General features: G+C 43.1%; 1 protein-coding gene across 1 annotated transcript; it reads left to right on the forward strand.

Annotated features, from left to right (window-relative positions):
• Positions 1–25,220, forward strand: B3GALNT2 (beta-1,3-N-acetylgalactosaminyltransferase 2). Its single transcript, XM_061471232.1, has 12 exons — positions 1–283; positions 6,078–6,225; positions 7,548–7,648; positions 8,761–8,954; positions 10,273–10,368; positions 14,648–14,758; positions 15,448–15,526; positions 16,789–16,972; positions 18,584–18,709; positions 23,819–23,978; positions 24,377–24,433; positions 24,794–25,220. Exons 1-12 carry the CDS (start codon positions 181–183, stop codon positions 24,926–24,928), a joined length of 1,494 nt encoding a protein of 497 aa, XP_061327216.1. The 5' UTR covers positions 1–180; the 3' UTR covers positions 24,929–25,220.
• The last annotated feature ends 355 nt before the right edge of the window (positions 25,221–25,575 follow it).

A 25,575-nucleotide genomic window follows, 5' to 3' on the forward strand; every position in this document is an offset into this window, starting at 1 on the left:
GCGCTGCCGCTGTCCGCCGGCGCTGGGGTGGGACTGCAGCTCCCGGCGGCCGCGGGGCAGAGGGGCCCGGCCTGGGCGAGCGGCGGCGCGGGGAGGAGCCGCGGGCGGCCGTGTCGGCCCGTCACCTCGGCGCCGCGGGGAGAGGCCGGCGCGGAGGGGAGAGGCTGGCTGCGGCGGCCAATGCGAAACTGGCTGGTGTTGTTGTGCCCCTGTGCGGTCGGGGTCGCGGTTCACCTCTGGCTGCTGCTTGGCTGTCCCAGCGGCCCCGGGAGACACCCGGCAGGTAGGGCAGGGGCACCCCGGGCGGGCAGGGCTCCCTCCCCACCGGGAAACTGGTGAGGAGGGGTCGGGGGTCGCGGGACTGAGCGCTTGAGGGGCTGGGGAACGGGGCGGCTCCGGACTGGGGCAGTTACTCGGGCCGGTGGCGACCCTTGGGGGGGGGGGGCGCGGGGAAAGGGGGCTGAGGAGCGGCTGTGGCAGTTAAACGGTCGTGGCCGAGCCCGTGCCGCGTAGCGTCGCGACGGTGCCGCGTGTCTGTGGCTGTGGGCAGCTCTTCTACCGGCGGGTCTGGCTCCCGTGGCCGGGCACCTGGGGAAAAACTGCTGGGGGATGGAGCCCAGAGCGCCCGCGTGGGTTCATCGTGAGGCACCGGGTCTTTCCGTCGGGCAGTGGGTAGCCGCGGTGGATCTGCGGCGCACACCGCAGGCGCCGGCCGCGGTGCGGGGTTGTCGAGGGTGCGCTGCTGCGCTCTGTGGGGCTGACCCCTTTCTGAACGTCTCCTGCGCCACGGATGCCCCCCGCGCCCACCGATCCCACTTGTGCCGCGCTATTCCCGGTGCTAGAACAGCGCTCTGCGCCGTGCCGGGTCTGCCTTGGCGGTCTTCAATACCCCTGTGGTGCAGAAAGTGACTCGCAGGATGGCGTGTGATCCAGCACTGGTGAAATCAGACCCCGAAGGGCTGTAGTTGTGATCCTCATAAAATGAGTTGCAGTTTTGAGGCCGCAGGTGTGCATACCTCATAGAAACAGGCATCTGTTGGGACAGAAACTTTTATCAGCTACCCATCGGTGCTGTCTGACAACATTAAGAAATACTCTACAGGGTATCTGGAAAAAAATGGCAAGGAATAAATGGTGTTTTTTTACTTGAGATCTTCTTAGAACTCTGTCTAGGGACCCAGTAGCCTGTTCACCAACAAAGCCACCCTTTGCTGCGGGTGCCGGTTTCCTGTGCAGTGTACGCAACCGTGAGGAAACAAGAGCCTGGTGATTGCCAGCGGCAACTAATAATGGAGGTGTGAAAGATCGTGTATCTTTGCACGTTCTGAAGGCTGCAGAGCTGTACGGGTGTCTCTGTGTCTGTATTCTGGCCATGGCATGTCAAATGAGTAGTGCTCACACTTGAATTGTAAAAGAGCAGGAGTTCTGCCTGTTAGCCAGGACTGCGTTTGAATTGCCTGGTTGGGTTTGTGCCTCATCTTTCACTGTGCTGCTTTTGTAACTTCACTGTGTTAATTTGGAGTTCGAAGTGGCAATGTGGAATCTCATTATGACCTTTCCTGCAGAAAGGTGCTTTCCACTAACAAATATTTCTAAAGAAAATCCAGAAGTTTCTCAGCTGGGGAGGGAGGGAGGGAAGGATCTTGTCTCTTCAGAGATTCACTGTTTCAAGCAGTTGTTATTGGCATTTGTGTTTGTTACTGTGAAACTATGTTGCTTTGGATGAAGTTAGGATAATTAGGATTAAAAAACCTCAGTGCCTTTTTTTTTAATACTGAAAGACTAGGTGCACATTTTGTTTGTGAAAGGGTTATTTAGTTGTAACCTGTGTGTAACGTATTTACATGAGGAGAGAAAACCTGATACCTCTTATAAAAAGAGAACTTGTCTTTTATAGGAAAATGCTTAATATTGTACATGTTTGGTCTATTTGTAGGTCTGATTCTCACGTGATAAATTAAGGAAGAGTGCCTCTTAGTTTTCAAAGTACCGCCAAATGTACAAGCTGTAGTTACGGCTCCCTTGGCAGAGGGAAGGAGGATGGCTTAAGGGACCTCTTCTATTTCTGCTGGGGTTTTGTGTAATATTTTTTTGTTATTCTTCAGAGTGTTTTAGTAACATCAGTGCATTCATACACAAGAGTATGTCCATACACAAGATTAAGAAATGTCCTTATTTATTAAAAGGCTTCTTGATTCTGGAACTATTTAGGAAGATCAGGTACTGCCTGAGAAAGCGAGTCTTGTTTCTTCCTTTGATTATTGAGGGATCCTGCTCCAGCTCTCATTATTACCTTCTAGCTGGAATCACTGCTGTGAATAAAAGCTAAATCTGATCATGGGGCAGTGTTTTACAATATCTGTGACATAAAAATGCATTATTCATGATTCTTCGATATTGCTGTGTGTCTCAGTAGTTGTGCAGTGTTGAACAGTTGCAAAATTAGCTACCAGTGGAGGTCAAAGGCAGGGTGAACAGTGGAGTTTTATTCCTCTCTCAGTAGTCATCATGCACATGTACACAAATGGAAATTTGTTAAAAAGTTAATAACCTGTTTTAGTGATTATTTACCTTGATGTTGTTGACTTGCTAACCCAAGACAGGAATAGACATCTCTGGCCATCGATTCTGCTTACTACTTCTAATAAGCAACTCTTGGTCTCTGTCTTAAAATGGCAGCTGGGCAGCCTAAATTTGTTTAGTGAGGGTTGAGGGAGAGGCTGTTCCAGAAGGTTGTTGTCTTGATTAGAAATGTTTTCTCATTTCTGGCCTAAGCTCCCTTGCAACTGGTTTATGCCCTTCTGTTCTTAAGGCTTTCAGTTGAAAGGTCTTTCTCCTCCTTCAGGTACACCTCCATCATGTAACCATGGAGATCAAATATATCTGTTTTAAACCTTTGTTTTCTTTAGCTGAGCAATTCATACCTTAAAGCTCATACAGTTCCAGCCCTCCTCCCCTGGATAGGAAGACCCTCTACTAGACCAGGTTGCTCCATGCTCCAATCCAGCTTGGCCTTGAACCCTGCCAGGGATGAGGCAGCCACAGCTTCTCTGGGCAACCTGTGCCAGTGCCTCACCACCCTCATAGTGAAGATTTTTCCTGATATCTAAATTTACCTTCTTCCAGTTTAAAGCAATTCAGGTGCTTCTGACATCTACTGGCAAAATAGGCTTTGTTTCAGCACAGCATTTCATTTTTGCTGTTTGTAGGTCAGATGACTTGAAACAATGTTCCAGTCTTCACCCATTCCATCTACGTCTCTTCATCTACTGGAAGTATTGCCTTTAATAAAACTTCTTTCTTAACTATGCCATGTGAAAGGCCTGTGGTCTGCCTGCGTGCTTTGGTCCTCAGTTGTTTCTCTCCCTGTGCAGTATTCCATTGCATTGGAATTGCATCCTGTGCAGTGTTCTTGATCCATTTCACCTTGGTGTCACAAAAGACACAGAACACCTTTTTGTAGGCAGTACTCTTTAACTGGAAAAAATAAATAGGATCAGTTCCAAGACCAAAAGCACTGGCCTTTGTTTCAGTGTCCTGACTTTGGTGGCTCCTGCTTTCTTTTTGTTCATCAGTTAATGGGGCTGTAATTCACATTTCCAAGCAAGACCTCTGCAAGAACATGGTTTTAGGTTTAATTTAAGTCCTTGTCTAACTGGTTGCAAACAAGTGCTATCCAAAGGAAGTTTGTGGGTAGGAAGCTTTAGTTAATTTTTGTAAAAGTCTTAGATAAATGCTAATTATAAAATGACCTCAGAAACTTGGGAAGGAACAGACGGACCTGCTTTTAGCACTCCAGGTGGATTCATTGCTAATTGTGTGCTTTAATTGATGGCATAAGTTTTATTGACTAGGAAATTACTCACTGTAGGGCTTCAGTTACAGTGCCTAATCAGAAAGCCCCACACATTCCATTTAATATGCTGCTACTTTGCTGATGCCCTTTAAGACGTTATTCCTGTTACATTTCTGGGGGTGTGTGGCAGCTAAGAATTGGCCCTTTTGGTTTTGTTACAGTCAGTCTTTTACTAGTGAATAATTATGCAACAGATTAAAACCCACCGTTTTCTAGAAGCTGCTTCTATGCCATCTGTTGTCCTGTGGTTCAGCACGTACTTCAGTCGCTGGCCTCTGAAAGTGATGCCGTGCTCTGTAAGGTGAAATTCTCCCAAAATGTGTACTTTCTTAAGGAAACCAAGTTGTCTGAAGTCTGTTAAGCCTGCCTGAAAGGGAGTAGTATGCTTGGTCACAAAGTTATTTCATATTTTGTAGGCATGTAAACACTAATAGGCTGGTGGCCTTGGAAATTGAAACCTTCCATCGGTGGGTCGGGTTTGGCACTGGCAGTACCTGTGCAGTTCTGCTTGAAATGCTGGTTGTTTCCCAGCCTTCATCTATGAGATCTTACTATAGCATTGTTTCCAGGGGTGGGCCATCCCCAACAAAAACAATCACCTCACCTTTGATGGGCATGAGATAACTGACAATCTACAACAAAAGGGACAGTATTTTCCAACTGAATTGGGGTTCTTTTTAGAGTTTGCAGTTATTCTGTAAACTGATGCCCGACACATTATAAACTACTAAGGAGCAGCACTGGAGCTGTGGTTTTGCGTTTTGGCGTTGAAGTAGGTGGCAAAGAGTACCAGTTCTGCCAGGGTTGGAAAGCAATGCTTCTGGCTGAAGGAAGGTCTTCACCAGTTGTCTTTTAAATTGCCTGCTGAGTAGAACAGCCTAGGAGCAGGCTTTTTGTTCCATGGGATCAGAGACTGGTAAGTTCTTTTCAAAGGTGCTGTCCTCTTCTCCCCCCAAAAAGGGGGTGGAGGAGGCACCATTTTCAGTGTTGCAAAAAGGATTTGGTTTATTCCTTTTATGTCTATGCTTCTGATGCTTTTTCCGTTGTTCCCAGATTTGTCTAGAAGTGTTCCAGTGCTGTATCATTAATGATGTTTAAAGCACCATCATCCCATCAATATTACTATTACGCTTTGCAATTCAGGACTCTGCTGTCTTATTTCTTTAAGGGACTGCTATTGTGAAAACAGAAAAATCTGGACTCTGCCTGCAGAGGTTTTTCCTCTTTCAACCTGTAAAGCTTGTTCAAAAGCTTGTTTGAAGGCTTGTCTCTTTCAAGGAGTACTGTGCTCCCGCAGAAACCAGGGGTGTGCATCTTAGTGGTTTTTACCTCTGGTATAAAGTAGGTGCCACAGGGGAGTTCTGTAGCTCTGCTGGCAGAGAAACCTGTAATGCAGCTGAGCTGTACCAGATTACTTTAGGTGAAGAAGGTTAGAGAGAGGGAAAGACCTGCTTTTACTCGTTGGTTTGTTCATTTTCTATGTGTGTCAGCATTCTTTGAATCCAGTTTAGTTCTGTCTGTTGTGTTTAGATCTTTCACAAAGCAGCACGGAAGAAAAAAGCATTAAAAACCAGGAATATGATTGCAAAGCCTCAGTAATAGGCAGAGATAACAACCTGGAGTGTGTGTGGTTTGTTTTTTGTTTGGGTTTTTTTTTGAGTGGTATTGTTCCTTTTTAGTCTTATCTTATGAAGTGGGTTAGTTGAGAATATCCTAAATAGCTTAGGATAAATCATGCTGGAGGAGGCATCAGGGAGCAAACAAAAGGCCCAGGCTGCCTCAAGAGTTTGCAGAGAGAGCAGTAGGACATTGTGTCTTGCCCACAAGGTTTGTGGTGGTTGATAGGAAAGAGAAGGCCAGCAAGGGCGTGTTCTCAGGGGGCAGTTTGTTCACAGGACAGGCAGGCACATATTTAAAGAATGGAAGATGCTGTCAGTCAAAACCAAGGCTTATGTTCTTGCCTGCTTTGTGAGTCACAGTTTCTTAGCTTTGTCACTTACCTGCACTGACTTGCTTGGTTCAGGGCAGTCAAGCTTTCCTAGATTGCTAGTGAAGGCGATGGGATGTTGAAAATGTTTCCCTGATTGCAGTAGGAATTTTGCTTCTTGTTGTGTTTCAGGTTCCCATTTCTCTTGCTTTTGAGTTACATTTTAATTATTGCTTCCAACTCAGGCCTGGTAATATGTGCATTCAGTAAATCTTTGTCACTTTATATTTCTAGGTCCACTGGCCTTCTTTCCTCAGTGGAAGCTGAAACATTATGATGTTATTGTAGGTGTTTTGTCAGCTCGACACAATCATGAACTGCGCAGTGTTATAAGGAGCACTTGGTTCAAGCACCTGAAACAACATTCTGCACTGAGCCAACGGTAATTTCTAGTGTTTTGTAATTTGGTGGGGGGAAGACTGTAATGCTTAAATATCTTGATATATTTTAAGTATTTCCTTTGTTGCTTTATTTGTGAGCATCTTACACTCTGGTTTATTTTTTTGTTTTTACCTGCTTAGTATCATATGAGACTGTTTCTTCTTCTGGACTGTAACTTTTTTGTGCAAGGAATAAAATGTAATCGTGTGACTGTTCACTGCTGTTTGTTTTGTAATTACTTGCCACTGTTCATTAGTGATGTACAAGACTTTCCTTCTGTGTTGCAATGCACACTTTGTATGGGATACAAGTTGGAATGCTTAGTAATCCAGGATACTTGAAAGCAGACAGGATTGCATTTGGTGAGAGAACCACAAAAAACTTAAAACAGCCTCAACTGCAGAGTGCAGGTTTATTTTCCACTTAGCCGGGTGCGCAAAACTGCTGCAGTGTGAGTGACCAGCAGAACCCTTCCTGATGGCTTGCATAGACTTGACTTTCTACAGACAGCTCTGTTGTTGCTGAGAAAGTTCTGCTGCAGTTCGTTCCTGGAAACTGTCATTTTGATAGGCCTCGCATCTTGGTACCTGCCTTGCTCTGAAAGCCATTTACTGTTCTCAAATTTGGTGCCAGCACACAGTTTGGAGTGAAGCGTAGCTACTTCAGTCAGCTAAAAATGTCACCTTTCACAGCTTATATGGAGTTCTAGGAGGAGTTCTGGTAGGTGAAAGGCTAGGCTATGGTGGATCCCCTTCATACTGCTTCTTGTCTCCTCCTGACTGTTACACAATCATGATCTGGGCTGCAAAGAGCAACCTGTGGCTTTGCGACAATCCCAAGATTGAGACGTTTTGACGTTTTGCTGTAACAGATAGTCTGGAGTCCTTGCTCCTCCTTTGGTGCTGTGTGTCTGGGTTTTTTCTTCTTTTTTTTTTTTTTTTTTTTCCCCCATCGCCTGTTAAATGCAGAATATTTAAACACTTTTCAGTTAAGTAACAAAGCCAGGTGGGGAAGGGCAGGTCTTTGGGATCCCTCAGTGTTGCCTTGGGTCCTTTCCTATTTAGTTTGCTGGCTGTCTTAAATCCCATTCCTAGCTGCCAGTCTTCCTGCACTCTCATTGTGAAATGCGAAATGCTAATGTGGGTTTGGAATTGAGCCCCTAAGAGGGGATTCACATGATTGCTTTGCATACAATCACCACTGATTTCTAAAGCATTCAAAGTCTTAATTCTGTGAAAGACAGGCTATTGTGATGAAATAAGGTTATTGAAGATGGAGGGAGGAGGGAAGAGAACTGGTGTTAATAAAACCACATTATTTTAGTGTCCTTGTGAAGTTTATAATAGGTGCACATGGTTGTGCTGTGCCAGTGGAGGACCGAGAAGACCCCTACTCCTGCAAACTTCTGAACATCAGTAACCCAGGTATAGCAGTTACCTTTTAAAAATACCATGATCTGAACTAGAACTAATCATCTTTTCTGAGAGTGGTTTGGTTGCTTAACTGAGACAGCCAGGCTTGAAAATAAATGCCATCTAGAACTTGCTGTCTTAGCAGTTGCATAATCTTCCTGTAAGTACCCTGTGCAGGTTTAAAAAGGAGAGATCTTTGGGGGTGTGAAGGGGGAGGCCATTGACTTCTAATGGATCTGTATTTTCCTTGCACTGGGGAACAGTCTCTCTCATAAAACATACATTTTTACCTGATCTCTGTGTAAAATGGGGTGGGAGAGAACCAGAATGACCTGGCGTAGTGTCATATGTGAAGAAAGTAGCGAGGCATCAGTCTCAAATGTCAGATGGACTTCTCTGGTGACCAAGTGAATTCTAAGCAAGCCTGGCTGATCGGTTTTTCAGATTCTGCTCTAGGGAGAAAAAAATTAAATGTACCATGGGGAAAATAGTAATTGCTCACATAGAAAAAAAATCATGATTAAAATTGTACATTCTTCCTGTCACCTTTTAGTTTTTATTTAATTTTTGCTCTTTAATTGCAAGGTAACTTAGGACTGTTTAGTACTCTGAGCCATGACTCACCATAAAATTAAACTTCTGTTACTTTCTCTTTGAATGACAACATCCACTGCTTAACCAATCTCCTGAGAATAAACGGTACCTCAGGGTTGAGGGAGGAAATCATGCCAAAAATCAGGCAGCAGAATTAAGTGAAGGTGTATGCCATTTTGATGAACAATTATTTTAATATGCTAATATACAGGTATTCATGCAGGCAAATAGCATTTTTTGTCTTCACTCTGGATATACTGTGTTTCTAATATTGTCTTTGTGGATATGTAGACATTGACTTGCAATTGCTGGTAGCCTGCACATTGCTGCATCACTCTGAATTTCTCCTTGCTGCGGTCTGCAGCCAGTTGTATTTTATTCTCCTCCAGCATTTGATTATCTTTGTGCACTTGCAAGCCATGCTCATTAATTGGAATGCTTTGCATGTATCCGATGTGCTTCATGCATATCCAGTTTTAAAGAACTATGAAGTCTTCTCACATTACCTCTGTCCTTTCTCTTTCATGCAGTTTTGAATCAGGAAATTGAAGCATTCAGTCTCCCTGAGGATGTACCTTCTGAGCTATCTGAAGACAGAATTGTCAGTGTGAACTTTCGTGTACTTTATCCCATTGTCATTACCAGTCTTGGGGTATTTTATGAGGCTGATGGAGTGGGATTCCAGAGGAACATTACTGTAAAGCTGTACCAGGCAGAACATGAGGTAGAGTATTGTAGTTTTCTTTTGAAAATGGACTAAAGCATGTTGTCATTTTACTGTGGATTAAATTCTTACAGAAGGCAATGTGCTGTATTGGTGATTAAAAGAGAAGTACTTAACTGCATATGAATAACACTTTTTTTCTGTTGCATTGCAAATTCTTATTTCATGCACACATCCCGGATGAGGAAAAGATAAAATGCTATGAGTTAATTTTATTGCTTTTTTGAAGGAACACTTGCATTTAATACAAAGACACAGTTTTGTTTGTGTTTGAGGTTCTAAACTATTGATAGGTATTAAGGAATAAAAATCTGTTGAATATATTTAAAACACGTCAGCAGAAAGTCACATTTGGTGCCTTCAAGCAGAGAGATGCAGGACAGCTGTAACTTTTTCTTGTCTGGCTTCTGGCAAGACATTTTGAGGTTTCTAGAAACTGTTATTATTTACAGGTAATAATCAAACTTCGGTGATAATTCCCCCCATTCCCAGGCTGTTAGGGGTTTGCTAGAATACCTTGTGCTAACCTGGAGGAAAAGAAATCGATTGGGTATGATTGTTGCGTTTGGTATATTGCATTTATCTCTACCAGTAACTTGATAGGCTAATTTCAAGACTTCTGGCTATGCTACAGTAGAAGGAGTTTTAAATTTAAGCTAATAATTAAAATGAAGTATAGAAAATAAACTGAAATATGGTTATTGTGATGGACTTCCAAAGAGTTGGGTTTATAATAGACAAAAAACAAAGTGCATTTTAATCAGGTTTATGTTTGCTAAATGTTAGAATTCTAAACCTTGAGAGCCTAATAACTTGATCTGTATTACCTTTTTAATTCCAATGAAGGAAAAAAATTAGTATCATAGGAGTGCTTGGAGATTGTTTTCTGAAGATTGTGAGTCTGACAATGCAGTCTAGTACAGAATCTTTTCAGTCATTTGGTGGCCTACATAATATAGTAGCAATTAAGTTTTAGGGGTCAGTTAATCCTCCAGTGCAATTAATAGTAGTCAGCTGTTTAAACAGAAGGCAGGAAGTCTGTAAACAGAGACGAGTCTGAGTGTTCCAAGTGATGTGTTCTGTTGATTGGATTCTAGCTGAACTTGCACTTTCGTTCCATTGTTGATTGCTTCCACCATATCAACCCGATACTTGAATTCTGTGGAGTCTGAGTCTGTTGTGAGAATGAAACTTTCACTAAACTTTATACAATCAATGAGCCTCCTTCCGTTGTAACTGAGATGATCAAGATTTGCATAATCTCACAGCACTTTTAATGTGTTTTGTTTGTTTTTTTTTTCTTTTCTGTTGTTCACAGGAAGCTCTCTTCAGTGCTCGCTTTAGTCCACCAAGCTGTGGAGTGCAAGTGAACAAATTGTGGTACAAGCCAGTGGAGCAGTTCATTTTGCCAGAGGTATGTGCAGAGCCGCCTGAAGTCCTTTTAAATCAGCTAGAGAGATTGATAAAACTGGCCATTGCATGAGGCAGAAAAGGGCAAGTGAAGACCTCCTGAATGTTAGCTGAGGGGATATGCTGAAAATCAGAAATTCTTTTTCACCATCTCATTATCACCAGTAGTTTTCAAAGCAAAAGCCTGAAAAATACAAATCGATTTAAAAATTACATTGACAAATAGTAGCAGTTTCAGCAGCTTTTTCAGTTTCTGAGTGAAAATTGTGCCTGCTTCAATTCTGTGGAAGCGTTTACCAGAGAATGAGACACTTCTTTCCCCCTCCTGGTTTTTCATACATTAGTACACAAGACGAGGAGGGGAAGATGGCACAGATTTTTAGGGAACAGCTGGAAAAGGGGTTATTCCTTCTGATAACAGCAAGATGATGTGTGTTATGGTTGGAATGATGGTATTAGTTGAACAGTTGTAATTAAAAAAGCTGTTACTGAGGGCTACTGAAATTTTGGTTGTTCCTTTTGTGGATGCACAAGTGAGGATTTTTTTGTTCATTGAACCATGGAAAGAAACAAGAATTTAGAACTTCAAGATCTTTAGGAGGGTCGATCTGTAATGTACTAGAGGAGGTATGTGGTGCACGGAAGACTGACATTTGGAGTTTCAAAACCTGTCAACATCCTTCAGCAGAAGTACGTTGTTTGTTTTTAATGGGAGGCCCCCTCAGAAATTTTGGAGAAAACTGCTTTTTGGTCAGTAATGAGTGTTAATGTTCTTGCTTGTCCTCAGATACTGTTAGCTAAAGTAACAAGGCAGGGTCTTTTTTTTTAAACCTCTTTGGGACTGGGGATGCAGTCCAAGAGCAGGGTTTTGGTATAGGGATATAGAACCTACTTGTGCCTGCTTAGGATGGAAAGTGATTAAACACTGAAGAAACAGAATATAGGTAGGAAAAATACTGATATTGTTACAGTGAACATTTAATGAACACAAGTTGATTTAGAATGAAAATTCTAGTTCAGCAGACACTCCCAGGTACAAGGATCCCAGTGGACCAGTGATACCTCACTAAATATATCAGCTGCTATTTTAGGCTGTTTCCCTACACTTAAATGTTCTCCCATGTGACTGGATCCTTGATGCTATTTCTGTAAGTTGTCTTTGGGTCTGGGTTGTTCTCTTATGCCAGAAATCAAGTGTTTTATGAAAGAATGGACCACAAGAGGAGAGGACATGTGGGGGCAGTTTAATCCCTGCTTTATTCCCCTGGGTAAGAATGAATGCATTTGGAAACCTGCTCTTTCTAAGGCGAATCAGCAGCTGATTAACTGGTTTCTCATCTGGACCAGTTTTTACTGAATGCTGTGCGTGTTTGTTAGCTGGCAGGAGACCTTTCTGGTGAGCAGACCTCTTGCAGTATTTTGTGCTATATATTTGACAATCTAATTTGATATCTAAATGATTCAGGGTTTTTTGCCTCTTTTAAAAAAGAGTATTGGTTAGCCAGTGGTTTTGTAGTTTAACATGTAAGCCTTTTCCCTGTAAGACTTTGTTCTGATACACTAACATTCTAGGCAGTTGTAATTTTGCTATAAATGATTGCCATTTTCCTGAGAGGCAGATGGGAAGTATTTCATTTGGAAAGGGGATATTAGTATTCATATATTTCTTTGTGTGGGCTTCCTTAATCTGATACGTGTCATGCACTGAATGCTTACAGAATAACATGATGTTTCTAATGCAGATTAATAGGACTTATGCACAGCATGTAGTCTCCTGTGATACTTAGAATGCTGAACCATACAAGATGATTCAGAGGAGATAGAATGCCCACGTGTTCCTATCTACTTGCTTGAGAGCAACAAATTTAGTGAACTGTTTAATTGTCGTAAGATGGTTTCTGAGACATTTATTCTCTGCCTTTTCACGTTCAAAAAATAATGGGTTGTACAGACTGCTGAAGAGTGTCATTCATCTTCCAGCTGAAGTGCTGCTCTTTCTGTTGTCTTGGGGAAAGGAAGGGAAATGCGGCATTAGAATAAGCATCTGGCAAGCCAGATTGTCAAAGACAGAATCGATCATTCAGTTTTGGAATGACTGAAAACGCAGAAAAGCAGAACCACTAGCAGATAACTAAAACTCACACAGGGGCTCTTACAGCCAAGTCTTAGCAATGCACTTACTCTGTCACAAAGCCACAGGTTGCTTGCTGAAAATGGGACTCTGTACTATGCATGCTCTGTATTACTAATGGGGAGTAGTTGGGGCAACCAAAGGCAAAGCACCGTTTGACATTAGGAAGGGAGTTTGACAGGTCTGCGTTATGTCAGTACACCTGTTTGGTATTCACTGTAAATGCCACTGCACTCTGGCAGCAGCAAGGCTGGAATTTAGGTGGGGAAAAGCCGATGATGTAGTCTCAGGTGTGCCACTGTTTTTTTTTGCTTTAAGCATGTTGAGGCCTCAGCTTGCTTACTTAGTAAGCAGCTTAGAGTTAAGAACAGCTGAAGGCTAAAGTCATTAAAAATTTGCTTACAAGTCTCTCAACCTGGAAAACACGATAGTTTGCGGCTTTAGGACACCTTGCACTGAGGTTCACTGATAATAACTGATTAAGACTCGTGGCACAGGTTGAAGTCAGTATCGGTAATAGTCAGTGGTGAGAATTCTAATGTTTCTGGTTGCTAAGTGAAAGGACTCTCAGGCTCACTAAACAATTTGCCAAAGGCTGTGTGTGTAAACAGGGCAGGGAAGTGAGATTAGAGCCTGGTCCCTACAGCAAAAGAACATTGGAATGGGAGATGACAGCCTCTGCAAATAGAGAAATTGAGCTTTTGGGTTTTACTGTGCAGGGTATTAAGGGGTTCTGCAACTAAAAAAATTCAGTAGTGGTCCATTTGTTTTGGTAACTCACAGGTAATTAAACAAACAAGGGCAAGATACTGAGCATGCAAGTCAGGCTTGAATAAACACTGACCAGCTCTCTCTATTATGTGTTTGTAAAGCTGGCATTATAAATAATAGATGGGAGGCTTCTGAAATATGCAGCTGGCATTATATACCGAGACTGCTGCAAATGTTAAGACCTACTTCTAGAGGAAAACAATGAATTGAGCTGAAATCTAAGCTAAACTTAATGGTATGTCAGTAACTGGGGAGTTTCTGGAGAAGGTTTTTGGAGCACAAGGAAGCTGAAATGGAGAAGAGCTGCGAGGTCAGTACAAGTAAGTAGACTTCGTACTGCAACAGAAATGTGTCTACAAATCGTTGAAACCAGTTATTTCTCTGTTGTTCCAAGGCCCACACTAGCTACTAGTGTTTTTCCTGTGAAATTGGAGAAAAAAATTGGAATGTGCTCATCTAGCAGTCAGGGGTGTGCTCACCCTGCACCTAGTCTGTATGACCTTGTCATAAGGGTGAAATTGCTTTAAAAAAAATAAAAAATGTAATACTACCAGTACTCTTACCTGTACAGCATAGCTCTTGTCCCCTCACATGTTCTCAGGGGTCTTCAGGAAAGTCTTACATAAAACGGGTAATAGTTGGACCGTTAGTTGGATGAGCTGCAAGTTGAGGTGAAATGCTTTAAAGTGCAAGAACTTTTGGTCTTATTCTTGTGTGTATATCTATCTGTCTATTTATCTGTCTATCTATACACACAAACCATGGAGTGACATAACTTGAATAGATAGTTAAACCCAGAAAGTTTTAAATCTATTCACTTGTCTTTCTTCTTTCCCAAGATGGGAAGTCAGAGTTCTGTGACTCTCCTACAGTAGCTTGTGACAGCTTTGCCAGGATAAAGGTGGCTGTATTTTCCTTTGAGTTTTGCTGATGTCAGGGTTGAGTCTCTGATCTCTGGTTTTGGCAGATAACTAAAAAGCTGCACTTATTTCCAGATCTGTTTTAACGTATTCTCTTTGTAACACTGGATTTTGTAGTTGATTTTTAAAAATTCACTTCAGGTCATCTTTAAATGCCATCTTAGTGAAGTTAAAAATCCAAAGCCTTTTACAGTAGGCTTCTGTTAAAAGTTTAATGATCCCAATACAGAGATTCATGATTAGTCTTAAAGACATGATTACGTGATACTGAGTTTCACAGATGTTATTTCTTTCATGTGTAGCTTGTTTTACTTACACTTCAATAAAAATATCTTACGCTGTGCGTTCAGGCTGTAACTTTCACGAAGCTGGCTATTTTAAAATAAAACCTCCAAACTGTTTGATTTTCATCCTTTGAAGTTGTTGAATAGCTGCATAACAGCGTTTTACTCTTTTACCAGAGTTTTGAAGGTACCATTGTGTGGGAAAGCCAGGATCTTCAGGGTCTTGTTTCAAGAAACCTTCATAAAGTGACGGTGAATGATGGAGGGGGTGTTTTCAGAGTCATTACTGTGAGTCACATCACTTTCCCTTTCACCATGCTTCTATTTTACTTACAAGTCTTGGGTATTTAGCATTTCACTTTCCTGTATGACTCTGTAAATCGTTAATTCAGTTGGCTGCCTTCTGTTGTCTTAGAGGGCAAATTTGCTTTGCCTGGGGAAAGGACAAGGGCATGCAAAAAATTATGCTAGTAAGCGGCATTTTCGTTTAATTTGAAGGGATTAAAGTTCATCTGTTGTCTTTGTCAGGTGTGAAGCAGTATCAGTGTATCAGATGGCAAAATGTGGGTCGAAAATCCTGTGCTGTACTCCCAACTGATGAAATTAAGCCTGTTTTTTGCTTTTTGGCAGTGTATCTCTCTTCCTGTCAAAACATTGCTTGCTTAAACATGCTGTGCGGTTGTAACTTAGCATTACCTGTAAATAACTTTACATTCTGATCTCGGCTTTGAAACCATCGTTCTAAAAGTTTCAGAGGGACCACTGGTTTTAGGTGAAACTTCAAAAAATGCCACAAAACTTTACAGTTAAAAATGTTAGCCTGAGTTTTCCATTATGCAGGTACCTAAACCGGAAGAGCTTTAAGTGAATGTAATTCTTAGGTGCAGAAAACGTCACACCTTCAAACCGCAGGGAAAAACAAATCAGTAATGAGAGATGAACTGATTTATTTCTTTCCCTTTATCTGTCCCTAGCAGGCAGGGGAAGGGTCACTGCCGCATGAGCTCACAGAAGGTGTGGAGGGAATAGCAGGGGGTTTTATCTACACTATTCAAGGTAAGTCTACAAAATGTAGCATCACATTTGATGTTAATATAAACCAGGAACTTTAAATTACATTTCTGAGGTAAAATTTGTGCTACCTCTATGAACTTGATCATCTTGTTTTCTTTTAGTAGAAACAATTTCTTTCCATTTTTTTGAGGGGAAGGGGTAGTGGTGTTATGCCTAATGTCAATGTCCTGATGTGGTTTCTTTGCTTCCTCTTTGTTGGCCACCCCAACTGACTTGCAACCCTTTGTCTTTTTAATAGGAATACCTTTTTTTTTATCTAGACTCTCTTCTCTGTCCTTCTTTTTGTTACCCAAGCCCAAGTTAAAAAAGATTGTGCAATGAAATCTTTTCCCTGATAACTTTCACATTTTTTCCAGTCCTGCTACTGCTGCTAGAAGTACTGTGTCGTGATGTTTAATGTTAACTACTGACAGACAGTGACTATGTAACGTAGCCTGCTTGTCCACCCTTGTTGTTGGTGTTTTACACCCTTTTCAGCAGAATGTTCAGAGACTCCATAGAAGCCCTTTCCAATGCCTGAGATTTCAGCCACATAGCACTAGAGGAGATGTATCCTTGTCAGTCCATCATAGCCAACAGAAGGAGTGACCTTCAGAGCATTATTCCCAGATACAACTGGGCAATCTGTTGTCTTCTTATCTGTGTAGGAGCCTAAACTGAGGTGTGCTAGTGCCCTTATTCAGAAAGTTCTTCAATACCACAAACTATCTCCTTACAACAAATTCAGTATTCCTACAATGCTTGGTGTTTTTTAGCCTCTACCAGCAGTCAGTTCTGTGATGCGGTTCAGCAGGGGCTACCCGTCCTATATCAAAGCAATGTGAATTTGATTATATTTAGCATCAGTTTTTTGTTTGTTTGCTTGGGAGTTAATTTTTTTAATGCTAGATAGACATGCTTAGGAGCCATTGATGCAACGGCAGCCTTTTTACTCTACCGGTAAGAGTTAATAGGGAAGTCCCAGACAGCTCTTTATATTTAAGACCCTTAAAAAGTTGAATCCTTTCATTACTGAAAAGTTAGAGAAAACTTTTTAACTTTAATTTTCTGTATCAAACCTTACACAAAAAATCTGCAACTTTTAACATTTCACAAAAAATTTAATTACAGGATTTTCATAACCCTGTTGAGTTGAACACTTCTTCAGATTCATTTGTCAATATGTCGTGTGTGATCCGAGAGAAACATCTGAAATAGAATGTAGAGATGCATCTTTGTTTAATGATGGGTGTTGTTTCTCTCAGAAGGTGATGCTCTTTTGAAAAGCCTCCATACTCGCCCAGAAAGGTTTACGAGTCACATAAAAAATCTTGACAAAGAAGATGCTTTATTGAAGGAAGAAAGCAGCACCTATGATGATATTGTCTTTGTAGATGTTATTGACACTTACAGAAATGTTCCAGCCAAACTGCTGAACTTCTACCGATGGTAAGTTGAAAAGAAAGTATTTCCTCTTGGAAATGCTGTTTGTAGGGCAAGGTGATTCAGCACATTACTCACCTGACTGGTTCCAAGAAATATATAGCTGTATCTCACAATTTTGGGGGCATGTAATTAGTAACATAATAGGATCTCTGTTTCTTGAATGCTGACCCTTGGTGCCTCAGGTGAGCATGCGCTGGCAAGAAGGCTTCTGCTCTAGGAGCCCTGGTGTGAAAACTTTCTTGCTTCCTTGAAATTTCTTTTGTTTCTGACTGAAAACTAGCACCTTTGACCTATTAAGGGATTGCTTTTGACCAGTTTGTATACTTAGTGTTTCAGTTTGCTTGATTCTTGTCCTGTCACTGGGCACCACTAAAAAGAGCCTGGCTCTGCCTATTTACACCATCACTTCAGGTATTTATACGCATTGGTGGTGCTCCCTGAGCCTTTTCCAGGCTTAACAGTCCCAGCACTCTCAGCATCTCCTCATAGGAGAGATGCTCCAGTCACTTAATCATCTTGGTGGCCCTTTGCTGCACACTCCATCCAGTCTGTCCATGTCTCTTGTACGGGGGTGCCTAAGGCAGCACCATGTACTCCAGATGTGGCATCACCAGTGCTGAGTAGAGGGGGGAGGACAGGAAGCTTGTGTACAGGTGGGGCAGAAAGCCGAGTGGAAGAATTTTCACAGTGTATTACATCGTGTTGAATCTAATAAGTTTATTACCTCAAATTTATAACTCTTTCCATTACTCTGAGACAACTCAATTAATTGATGTTGCTGTGGAGGAAGAAATAGCTGAGAGTTTTAGTTGCTTGTAAGATTATGCCCTTATCTAACAAATTGATTGTGAATGTAACTGAAAAACTGAACCATGCTTTCAGTTCTAAGAAGGGAGTCTAAATGACAAGACTTAGATCTTTGTGATCACTTCTTACAGGTTAGCAAATTTTTCAAGATATAGTAATCAAAGGCTTCAGGAAAATGCCTTTCTTAGTAAGAGTTATCCTCAAAAACCGATGTTCCTTTAATCAACCCAGGAATAGTGCCTGGAATCTTAATCTGTTTTGGGTATTTTACAAATGACAGACACTCAACTTTTTCAAACAGGTAAAGATTACTTTTGTCATATTTGAAGGGTGCTTTATTTAAGAAGAATTAAGTACCAAGTTGTTTCCACAGATGTTTCTTACAACCTTCTGCAATTGTATCGCCCTTGAACTGACTCTCATCCTGAAGAATAGGCTACTGACATGTAGCCAGTGGCTTTTAACAGCTGTGCTGCCATCCTCATCAGGGATTCATACCCCTCTGAGGTCAATACTGTTTAAGACAGATTAGTACACCCACCATCTGTCTTGGAGAACAGAACTTCCAAGTTTGTTTTCTTCTGCTCATACATAAATCCATGTTGTAAGATCATCACTGGATGCAGCCGCGTCTCCTTTCTGTAGTGAGTCAGCCTTGGTCAGTAGGGCAAACATTTAAAAGCCAAGGGTAGGAAAAACATTCCTTCCCCCTGTGCTTCCCTAAAAACCCCTGTGGCATGTTCTGTTGTGTACCCGTAGTTTGTGGGCTGCAGCTCAGCATCTCATTGCTTTTCTTTTTGGCTACAGGACAGTTGAATCAACAAGCTTTGATTTGTTGCTGAAGACGGATGACGACTGCTACGTTGATTTGGAGGCTGTTTTTAACAGGATAATGCAGAAAAAACTGGATAGGCCAAACATTTGGTGGGGGAAGTGAGTTGTTTTTATTTTAACTTAAGAGATACCACATCTTTAGTGAATGGTTTACTGCTTTAAGTCTGGTGTCATGTGGGTTTTCTTCTTCTGTCTATGGAAGCTAGTTATAAAAAGCAGGATTTTTGTATGTGTAAAACTTTGAAACTCAGAATAATCAGTCCTTTACAATAACTTTCCAGAGTGTGTCTTTACAACAAGTTAACTTGCAGAATATCTTACTTAGTTTTAAAATGTGTTGCATATTGTCTTTGCTGTGGTACTTAAGTAAATAAAAGCATTCCAGCAGTGATGTTTAAAGGCCAGTATGTACTAGGCTTGTAAATGTTACTTCTTTTTGAAGCCATTGTGATTTTTCTGGTGGGCTTGAAGAAACAGGATAAATGAGAGAAACAAAATTGCCTTTATAGTCTGCACTTTATTTGAAATGGTAGATCTGAATCATGAATTCTTGATTGAGTTTCCCAGCCTGTATTACACTTGTGAATAACTAGGAGGATCAAAATAGCCCATCTCTTCCTTTCCTTCCAACCACGGAATGCATTGCTACACTGCTGCAACATCCGATGGAGCAGAAATGCTATGCTGCTGTAGCATTCAGTATAGCACAATGGCTCAGTGTTTTTTCCTGTTGCCATCTGCTTACTGAAGGAAAGCTGGCCTTTGCTGCTAAAGGTGGCTTGCTTCATAAATCTGGTACTGACTGTTGCTTACTCGTCGGGTGATTTAATAAGGTGTGTGCAAGTGTAATAGCTGGCTATCTTGCGATGATCTCAAAGATCTGTGTAGTGAGCGTGTGTTCTGTAGCCTGTAGAAAAACTCTGAGTACCTGGTGCCTGTTAAATTTTACCTCAAGACAATGCTAAGAGTGAAGGTGAGGTAGGTTCCTTCTAGCAATTTAAAAGGTTGGGATCTGCTGGACAAGGTGGAGACCAACTTGCAAAAGTTAAAATAGCACCGCGTATAAGCTGTCTGGGCTGCTGTTCCAGCTGATGTAGGGAGAGCTCTTATGAACTGTGTTCTTGGCTGTTAGAGCCAAGGATGCGACACCAAAGAGATTGCCCTCCTTCTCTCTGGTGTCCCTACCCGTACAATGGTTAGGTGTCCCCATCTTTGTGTTGCTGCCTGTTATGGGCATGCTCCTTGGCCAGAGTTTTCTGGTTATGTGTTCTGCTTTTTGTGTAAACACCAAGTATGCAGGTGTCTTCTGAGTGGTTCTGGGGACCCGTACAAGCTCTCCTGCCTTTAGACTCAGTGACATCTTGTATATTTAGACTTGAGCGTTGGGGCAAAGTAAAAATGAAATGCTTTTCATTTTCTCCCTGAGCTGGTTGTGGTGTGTGGAGACCTTAACTTCCTGAGCAGAAGGTTCATATATCATATATGTATAACCCCCCTCAGTCTGGAGGGGTTTGCACCCTTCCTGCTGTGACATGCCAGAGTGTCCTGGGTTCAGCAGTAGCAGTCATGTTTCTCCTCCTTGGTAGCTGGTGCAGTGCAGTGTTTTGACTTTCGGCTCGGGAACAGAGCTGATAGTGATGTTTTGGTTTGGCCAAGGACTTTGTGAGCCTCATGCTCTGCCAGGGAGGAGGGGAAGCTGGGAGGAGGCAGAGACAGGACACCTGACCCAAACTGACCAAAGAGGTATTTCATACCACAGCACGTCATGCCCAGGGATGTAACTGGGAGTTAGCCAGAAGGGCTGGGAGACTGCAGGGTTGGAGGAGGTGTCGGTCGGAGCTTGGTCGGGCCTGGGGGGCGAGTTAATGGTCAGCTGGTGCTGAGGTGTTGTATTCTCTTCCCTTGTTATTTCCTTTATCATTGTTAGTATTGGTGGTAGCAGTAGTGATCTGTGTTATACCTTAGTTACTAAACTGTTCTTATCTCAACCCGTGGGAGTTGCATTCTTTTCGATTCTCCTCTCCGTCCCTCCGGGAGTAGGGGGAGGGAAAGAAGGGGGGGGGGTGAGTGAACGAGTTACCTGACTGGGTTTAAACTACGACAGTTCTTTTTGGCGCCCAACGTGGGGCTCGAAGGGTTGAGATAACAACAGATTTGACTGGATTAATAGTCACTCGTCACAATGCTGATTTATTGGGTATCAGAGTTGTTCTTCTTGATCTCACAGCTTCAGACCGTTGTAACTTATGTAGAGCCGGTATTCGCTGTGATAGTGTTTATCAAGTGTGGGGCTTGGGCTAAGGCTCTTGTCTCACTGTGCTTTATGGCAATGGCTTGTAATACGGGTGGGCTCCAGCAGCAGGGCGGGACGGACGTGGCCGTGGACTTGTACCTGGCCGTCCGGCTGCTCTTCACCGTCCTGGCCCTCGCCCTACTCTCCATCTTCGTGAGGCTGCGGGGAACTGAGTTGGAGCGGTCCCGGGAGCCGGCGGCTGCTGAAGCGGCCCGGGAGAGCGGCCCCGGGGACCAAGCGGCGGCGGGAGCGGGGCCGGAGGCCGCCAGGGGACGGCTGCCGGTGGAGGAGGCCGGGGCGGTCGAGGAGCAGAAGGAAGCGGCTGCCGAGCAGCGGGAGAAGGCGGCGGAAGAGCCGAGCCCCGCGGAGGAGCCGAGCCCCGCGGCCGAGCCCAGCCCCGCGACGGCCGAGAGCATTCCCCGGCAGCCGCCCGCCGAGCCCCAGGAGGATGCAGGAGGCCACGCAGCATTTCCCAGCAAGGCAGAGGAGGAAGAGCTGGACTCAGGAAAAGAGAAGCTGGCGGTGGGAGAGCCGGCAAGCACAGCAGCTACACCAGCCCCAGTGACAAGTACAGCAGCATCGTTTGAGAGTTCTGAAGGTTTTGAATGGCCTTTGGGTATCCCTGGGACCTGCCTGCTGATTGTGATGGGGATCAGCATGTTGGCACACATACAGAGTGTGTTCTACCCACAACCATTTTGTCTGATCTCAAAAGTTAAGCAGAGTCAGGTTTGGGTCTTGTCTGGGGTTAGACAACAATATAGGGGGACCAAGAGATTTTCCCCAAGGCTGGAGAGTCATGAGTGGCAGGGTGTGTGGGACAGTATGGGCAAGTATCTAGTCCACTGGGCCCCTCCAGTGCTTTGGAAGCGTCGGAGATGGAAGGCAGCTGTATGGAGTCCCCAGCAACAAGCTGCAGAAACTGCTTAAGGGGACAGTGAATTATTTTAAGCCTGGTGGGCCCATGGCACTTCAGGCCATCAGAGCAGAGATGCAACATAGAGATGGACTCATGATCGAGGGGTGGACTTAGCAATGGACACTATTGCCCCGATTATTCACAAGTGTGAACACTGCACACAGTCTCTCCTGCTCTGGAAGACTGTTACAAGCGGTGGAGCCTGGCATCATGGACCAGATGGACACAGAGGCTTTATAGGGACTGGTCCATGCACTAAGATAAGAGTGCACCGAGATAAGAGTGATGGTATATTGAAAATGTGGGATCTGAGCATGACGTGAATGGTATGGAATAAGGGGTGGATAATGTCCTGGGTTCAGCAGTAGCAGTCATGTTTCTCCTCCTTGGTAGCTGGTGCAGTGCAGTGTTTTGACTTTCGGCTCGGGAACAGAGCTGATAGTGATGTTTTGGTTTGGCCAAGGACTTTGTGAGCCTCATGCTCTGCCAGGGAGGAGGGGAAGCTGGGAGGAGGCAGAGACAGGACACCTGACCCAAACTGACCAAAGAGGTATTCCATACCACAGCACGTCATGCCCAGGGATGTAACTGGGAGTTAGCCAGAAGGGCTGGGAGACTGCAGGGTTGGAGGAGGTGTCGGTCGGAGCTTGGTCGGGCCTGGGGGGCGAGTTAATGGTCAGCTGGTGCTGAGGTGTTGTATTCTCTTCCCTTGTTATTTCCTTTATCATTATTATCATTGGTGGTAGCAGTAGTGATTTGTGTTATACCTTAGTTACTAAACTGTTCTTATCTCAACCCGTGGGAGTTGCATTCTTTTCGATTCTCCTCTCCGTCCCTCCGGGAGTAGGGGGAGGGAAAGAAGGGGGGGGGGTGAGTGAACGAGTTACCTGACTGGGTTTAAACTACGACACAGAGTGAGAGACACGGAATCTAAAGTGAATTCAGGGATCAGATCTGACTTTTATCTGCTGGGTGCTTTTAACATGTCAGCTTCAGCTGTGAATATGTGGAGTCTGGTAATGGATCTGCCACTCAAATGCAGTTCCTCCCCTGTGGGGCTGTTGTCTGAGGTGACAATTCTTAGAAGCTCACTAAAGCTTTTTGCTGCTTGTGCTTATGACTTCAGCCTGTTTGCAAAGAGGGGCAGAACCTGCTACATTGGCATAGTTATGATACTTAGCTCTGAGAACGTGAAGTACTGTGAGTGCAATGGCACCAGCCTGTTCCCAAACAAGAGAAGTGGAGCACTTCTCCCTGCTTGGCACAGCAGTTTAACAGAGCCCGTAGCGCTGTGTGGTGCAGCAGGGTGTTAAAGCTGTGCTGCGCTGCCTGGGGATGGGAATCAGTGTGAATAGTGTGCACGGCAGGCTTTCTGCAGGCCTCCAGTAGCGACTACAGTCTGTCTTAGACGAGGTGAGTGCCAGGAAGGTTTTTTGTAACTCTGATGGCAGCCTTTGTATATCATCCACTTTGCTGAGTTTCATCTGCAAAACAGCTTAGAGAAGGTATATATAAAACCCAATACTTAGCCTTGCTTCCTGTTTCTTAAGCAGCCACTAGTTTTATTAGGAAAATGGAATGTGTAACATGGTTATAACTGCACTCCTGCTGGGGGCACCAACTTTGTGTTGTATTGGTTAACCAAAGGCACACAGATGTGCCATTACAGAAGACAGGTAAGGTTACCTGCGCTCATCTGGATCAAAACCCAGCAGCAGGTGCAGACATGCTTAAGACCTGACTGTCAGTGTTGTTTTTGTTTCTGTTTTGAGAACTTTTTATCCTTACCCAAGACTGAGACCAAACAATAGTTACACTTAAAGCTGTTGTGTTTGATTACATGGGTGCTCTGGAGAACTAAGGCTAGGAATTATGATCACCTTCTGCTTCTTCCTGTTACTTTTGTTTATCATCAGCATTACTTCAGTTGTTAGCAGTGTTCGTAGGTTTCACAGAGAGCTTTATCTAAGCATCTCACGGCTAACATGGTCTTCAGTTTCAGACTGAATTGGGCAGTTGATCGTACTGGGAAATGGCAAGAGCTGGAGTACCCAAGCCCTGCATATCCAGCTTTTGCTTGTGGATCTGGCTATGTCATCTCCAAAGACATTGTTCAGTGGTTGGCAAGCAACTCTGAAAGATTAAAGACATACCAGGTAGGAAAACACTGATTCACTTATTCTTAAACTTGTCTGGGGAGCACTATGTGTACTGTATGAGCTGGAAAGAACACTGCTCAAGTGTTTGTGTTGGGTTGTCCTAGTTGGCTTTTTGTAGTGCTTTTGGTTGCTAAGCTTAATGTCTATTGTATGTCGAAGCACAACTATGTTGGACTGAGAACCTCTGGAGCTGTAATACTCTTAAGAACAATGTATTTTCAGAGGAAAGCTGGGAGGATTAATTTAACACCTCTAAAATATACAGACATAGCTTTCTGTGAATTAGGATAAATTGCATCATGTACCAGCAGTAAAAAAAAAGGTAACTACAAAGTCATGCCTCGTGCTTTCCTGGTGCTAACATCTGTATGGTTTATCTTAATGTGTCATCTCAGGGTGAAGATGTGAGTATGGGTATCTGGATGGCAGCTGTAGGACCTAAGCGATATCAAGTAAGTCTGAAGAAATTCCCTGTGCTTTTGGAAAGAGAACATGCCTGCTGCTCCAGGTAGCATGAAATAGGGAAATTATTATTTTAATTAAAAATAAATAAATAAAAGCAATTGGATTAAAATCCAGAAAATTGTTCAGAGGAATTTAAAAGAAAAAAAAAACAACTATCACAAACCCCTCATGCTCCAAATAGGTCTAGCAGATCAGAGAGGGACATACATACACCTCGGGTTGGTGACCTCTCTGTGCAAAGTTTGTTGCTAGACACAATGAAAACCTGATTCTTGGAAGTAAAGACTTCTGAAGACTAAATTATTTGTAAGAAAAACAACTGAAATGGTTCTCTCTCTAACAAACAGGATAGTCTCTGGTTATGTGAGAAGACGTGTGAGAGCGGCATGCTGTCTTCCCCACAGTACTCTCCCCAGGAACTGAGAGAGCTCTGGAGACTAAAGGAACTTTGTGGAGACCCTTGTAGATGTGAGGAAAGATGATGGGATCTGCCTTGGAAAACAGGGCAGCATATAACGATCGTGGAAAAGTGTACATTTGGATTCATTCTTGGAACAATAGGGAGTATTAAGGTATCTTTTAATGGTGGCTTTCAACTAAAGTATTACAATATTTGCACATCCCTTTTGATAATTACAAGTGGACTGATATTATTAATTTTCTATTGTATAGGTGTTGATCTGACAAAAACCAAAATGTTTAAGATAAAAAATTTCCTTTTTATATAAAGTCAAAGACCTACTTGTAATTAATAAATGCACATAAGAATGCCAACTAGCCTGTCTTTTATAAATTAAAGTACTACTGATTTAACTCAGTGTAGAGATGTACCAGGCTCCAGTGGAGCGCTGTGCTCAGCACCAGGGCCCTGGGTGAGAATTGCTGCAGCCAGTCCTGTGTTGTGTGAGGGGTGCCCTTGGCTGTGCAGGGGCTGGGACAGCTAGGGGTTAGGGTTTATGTTTAGTTGTTTATATTGTTGTCATTTTAGATAAAAACAGTATCAAAGTTTGCTTATACCAAATCTTCAAGTACTGCAAACTTGTCCTGATTAGGAGGGATTACTGATAGCTTACTGTGGTGTTTAGATATGAATCTGAGGGTACACGAAGGGAAGTAAAGAAAGATTGAA

Source organism: Pezoporus flaviventris, unplaced genomic scaffold (assembly GCF_033815535.1).
Source record: "Pezoporus flaviventris isolate CSIRO_AGI_PZ_B2104156 unplaced genomic scaffold, CSIRO_AGI_Pfla_v1 ptg000066l, whole genome shotgun sequence".
NCBI classification, from domain to species: Eukaryota; Metazoa; Chordata; class Aves; order Psittaciformes; family Psittacidae; genus Pezoporus; species Pezoporus flaviventris.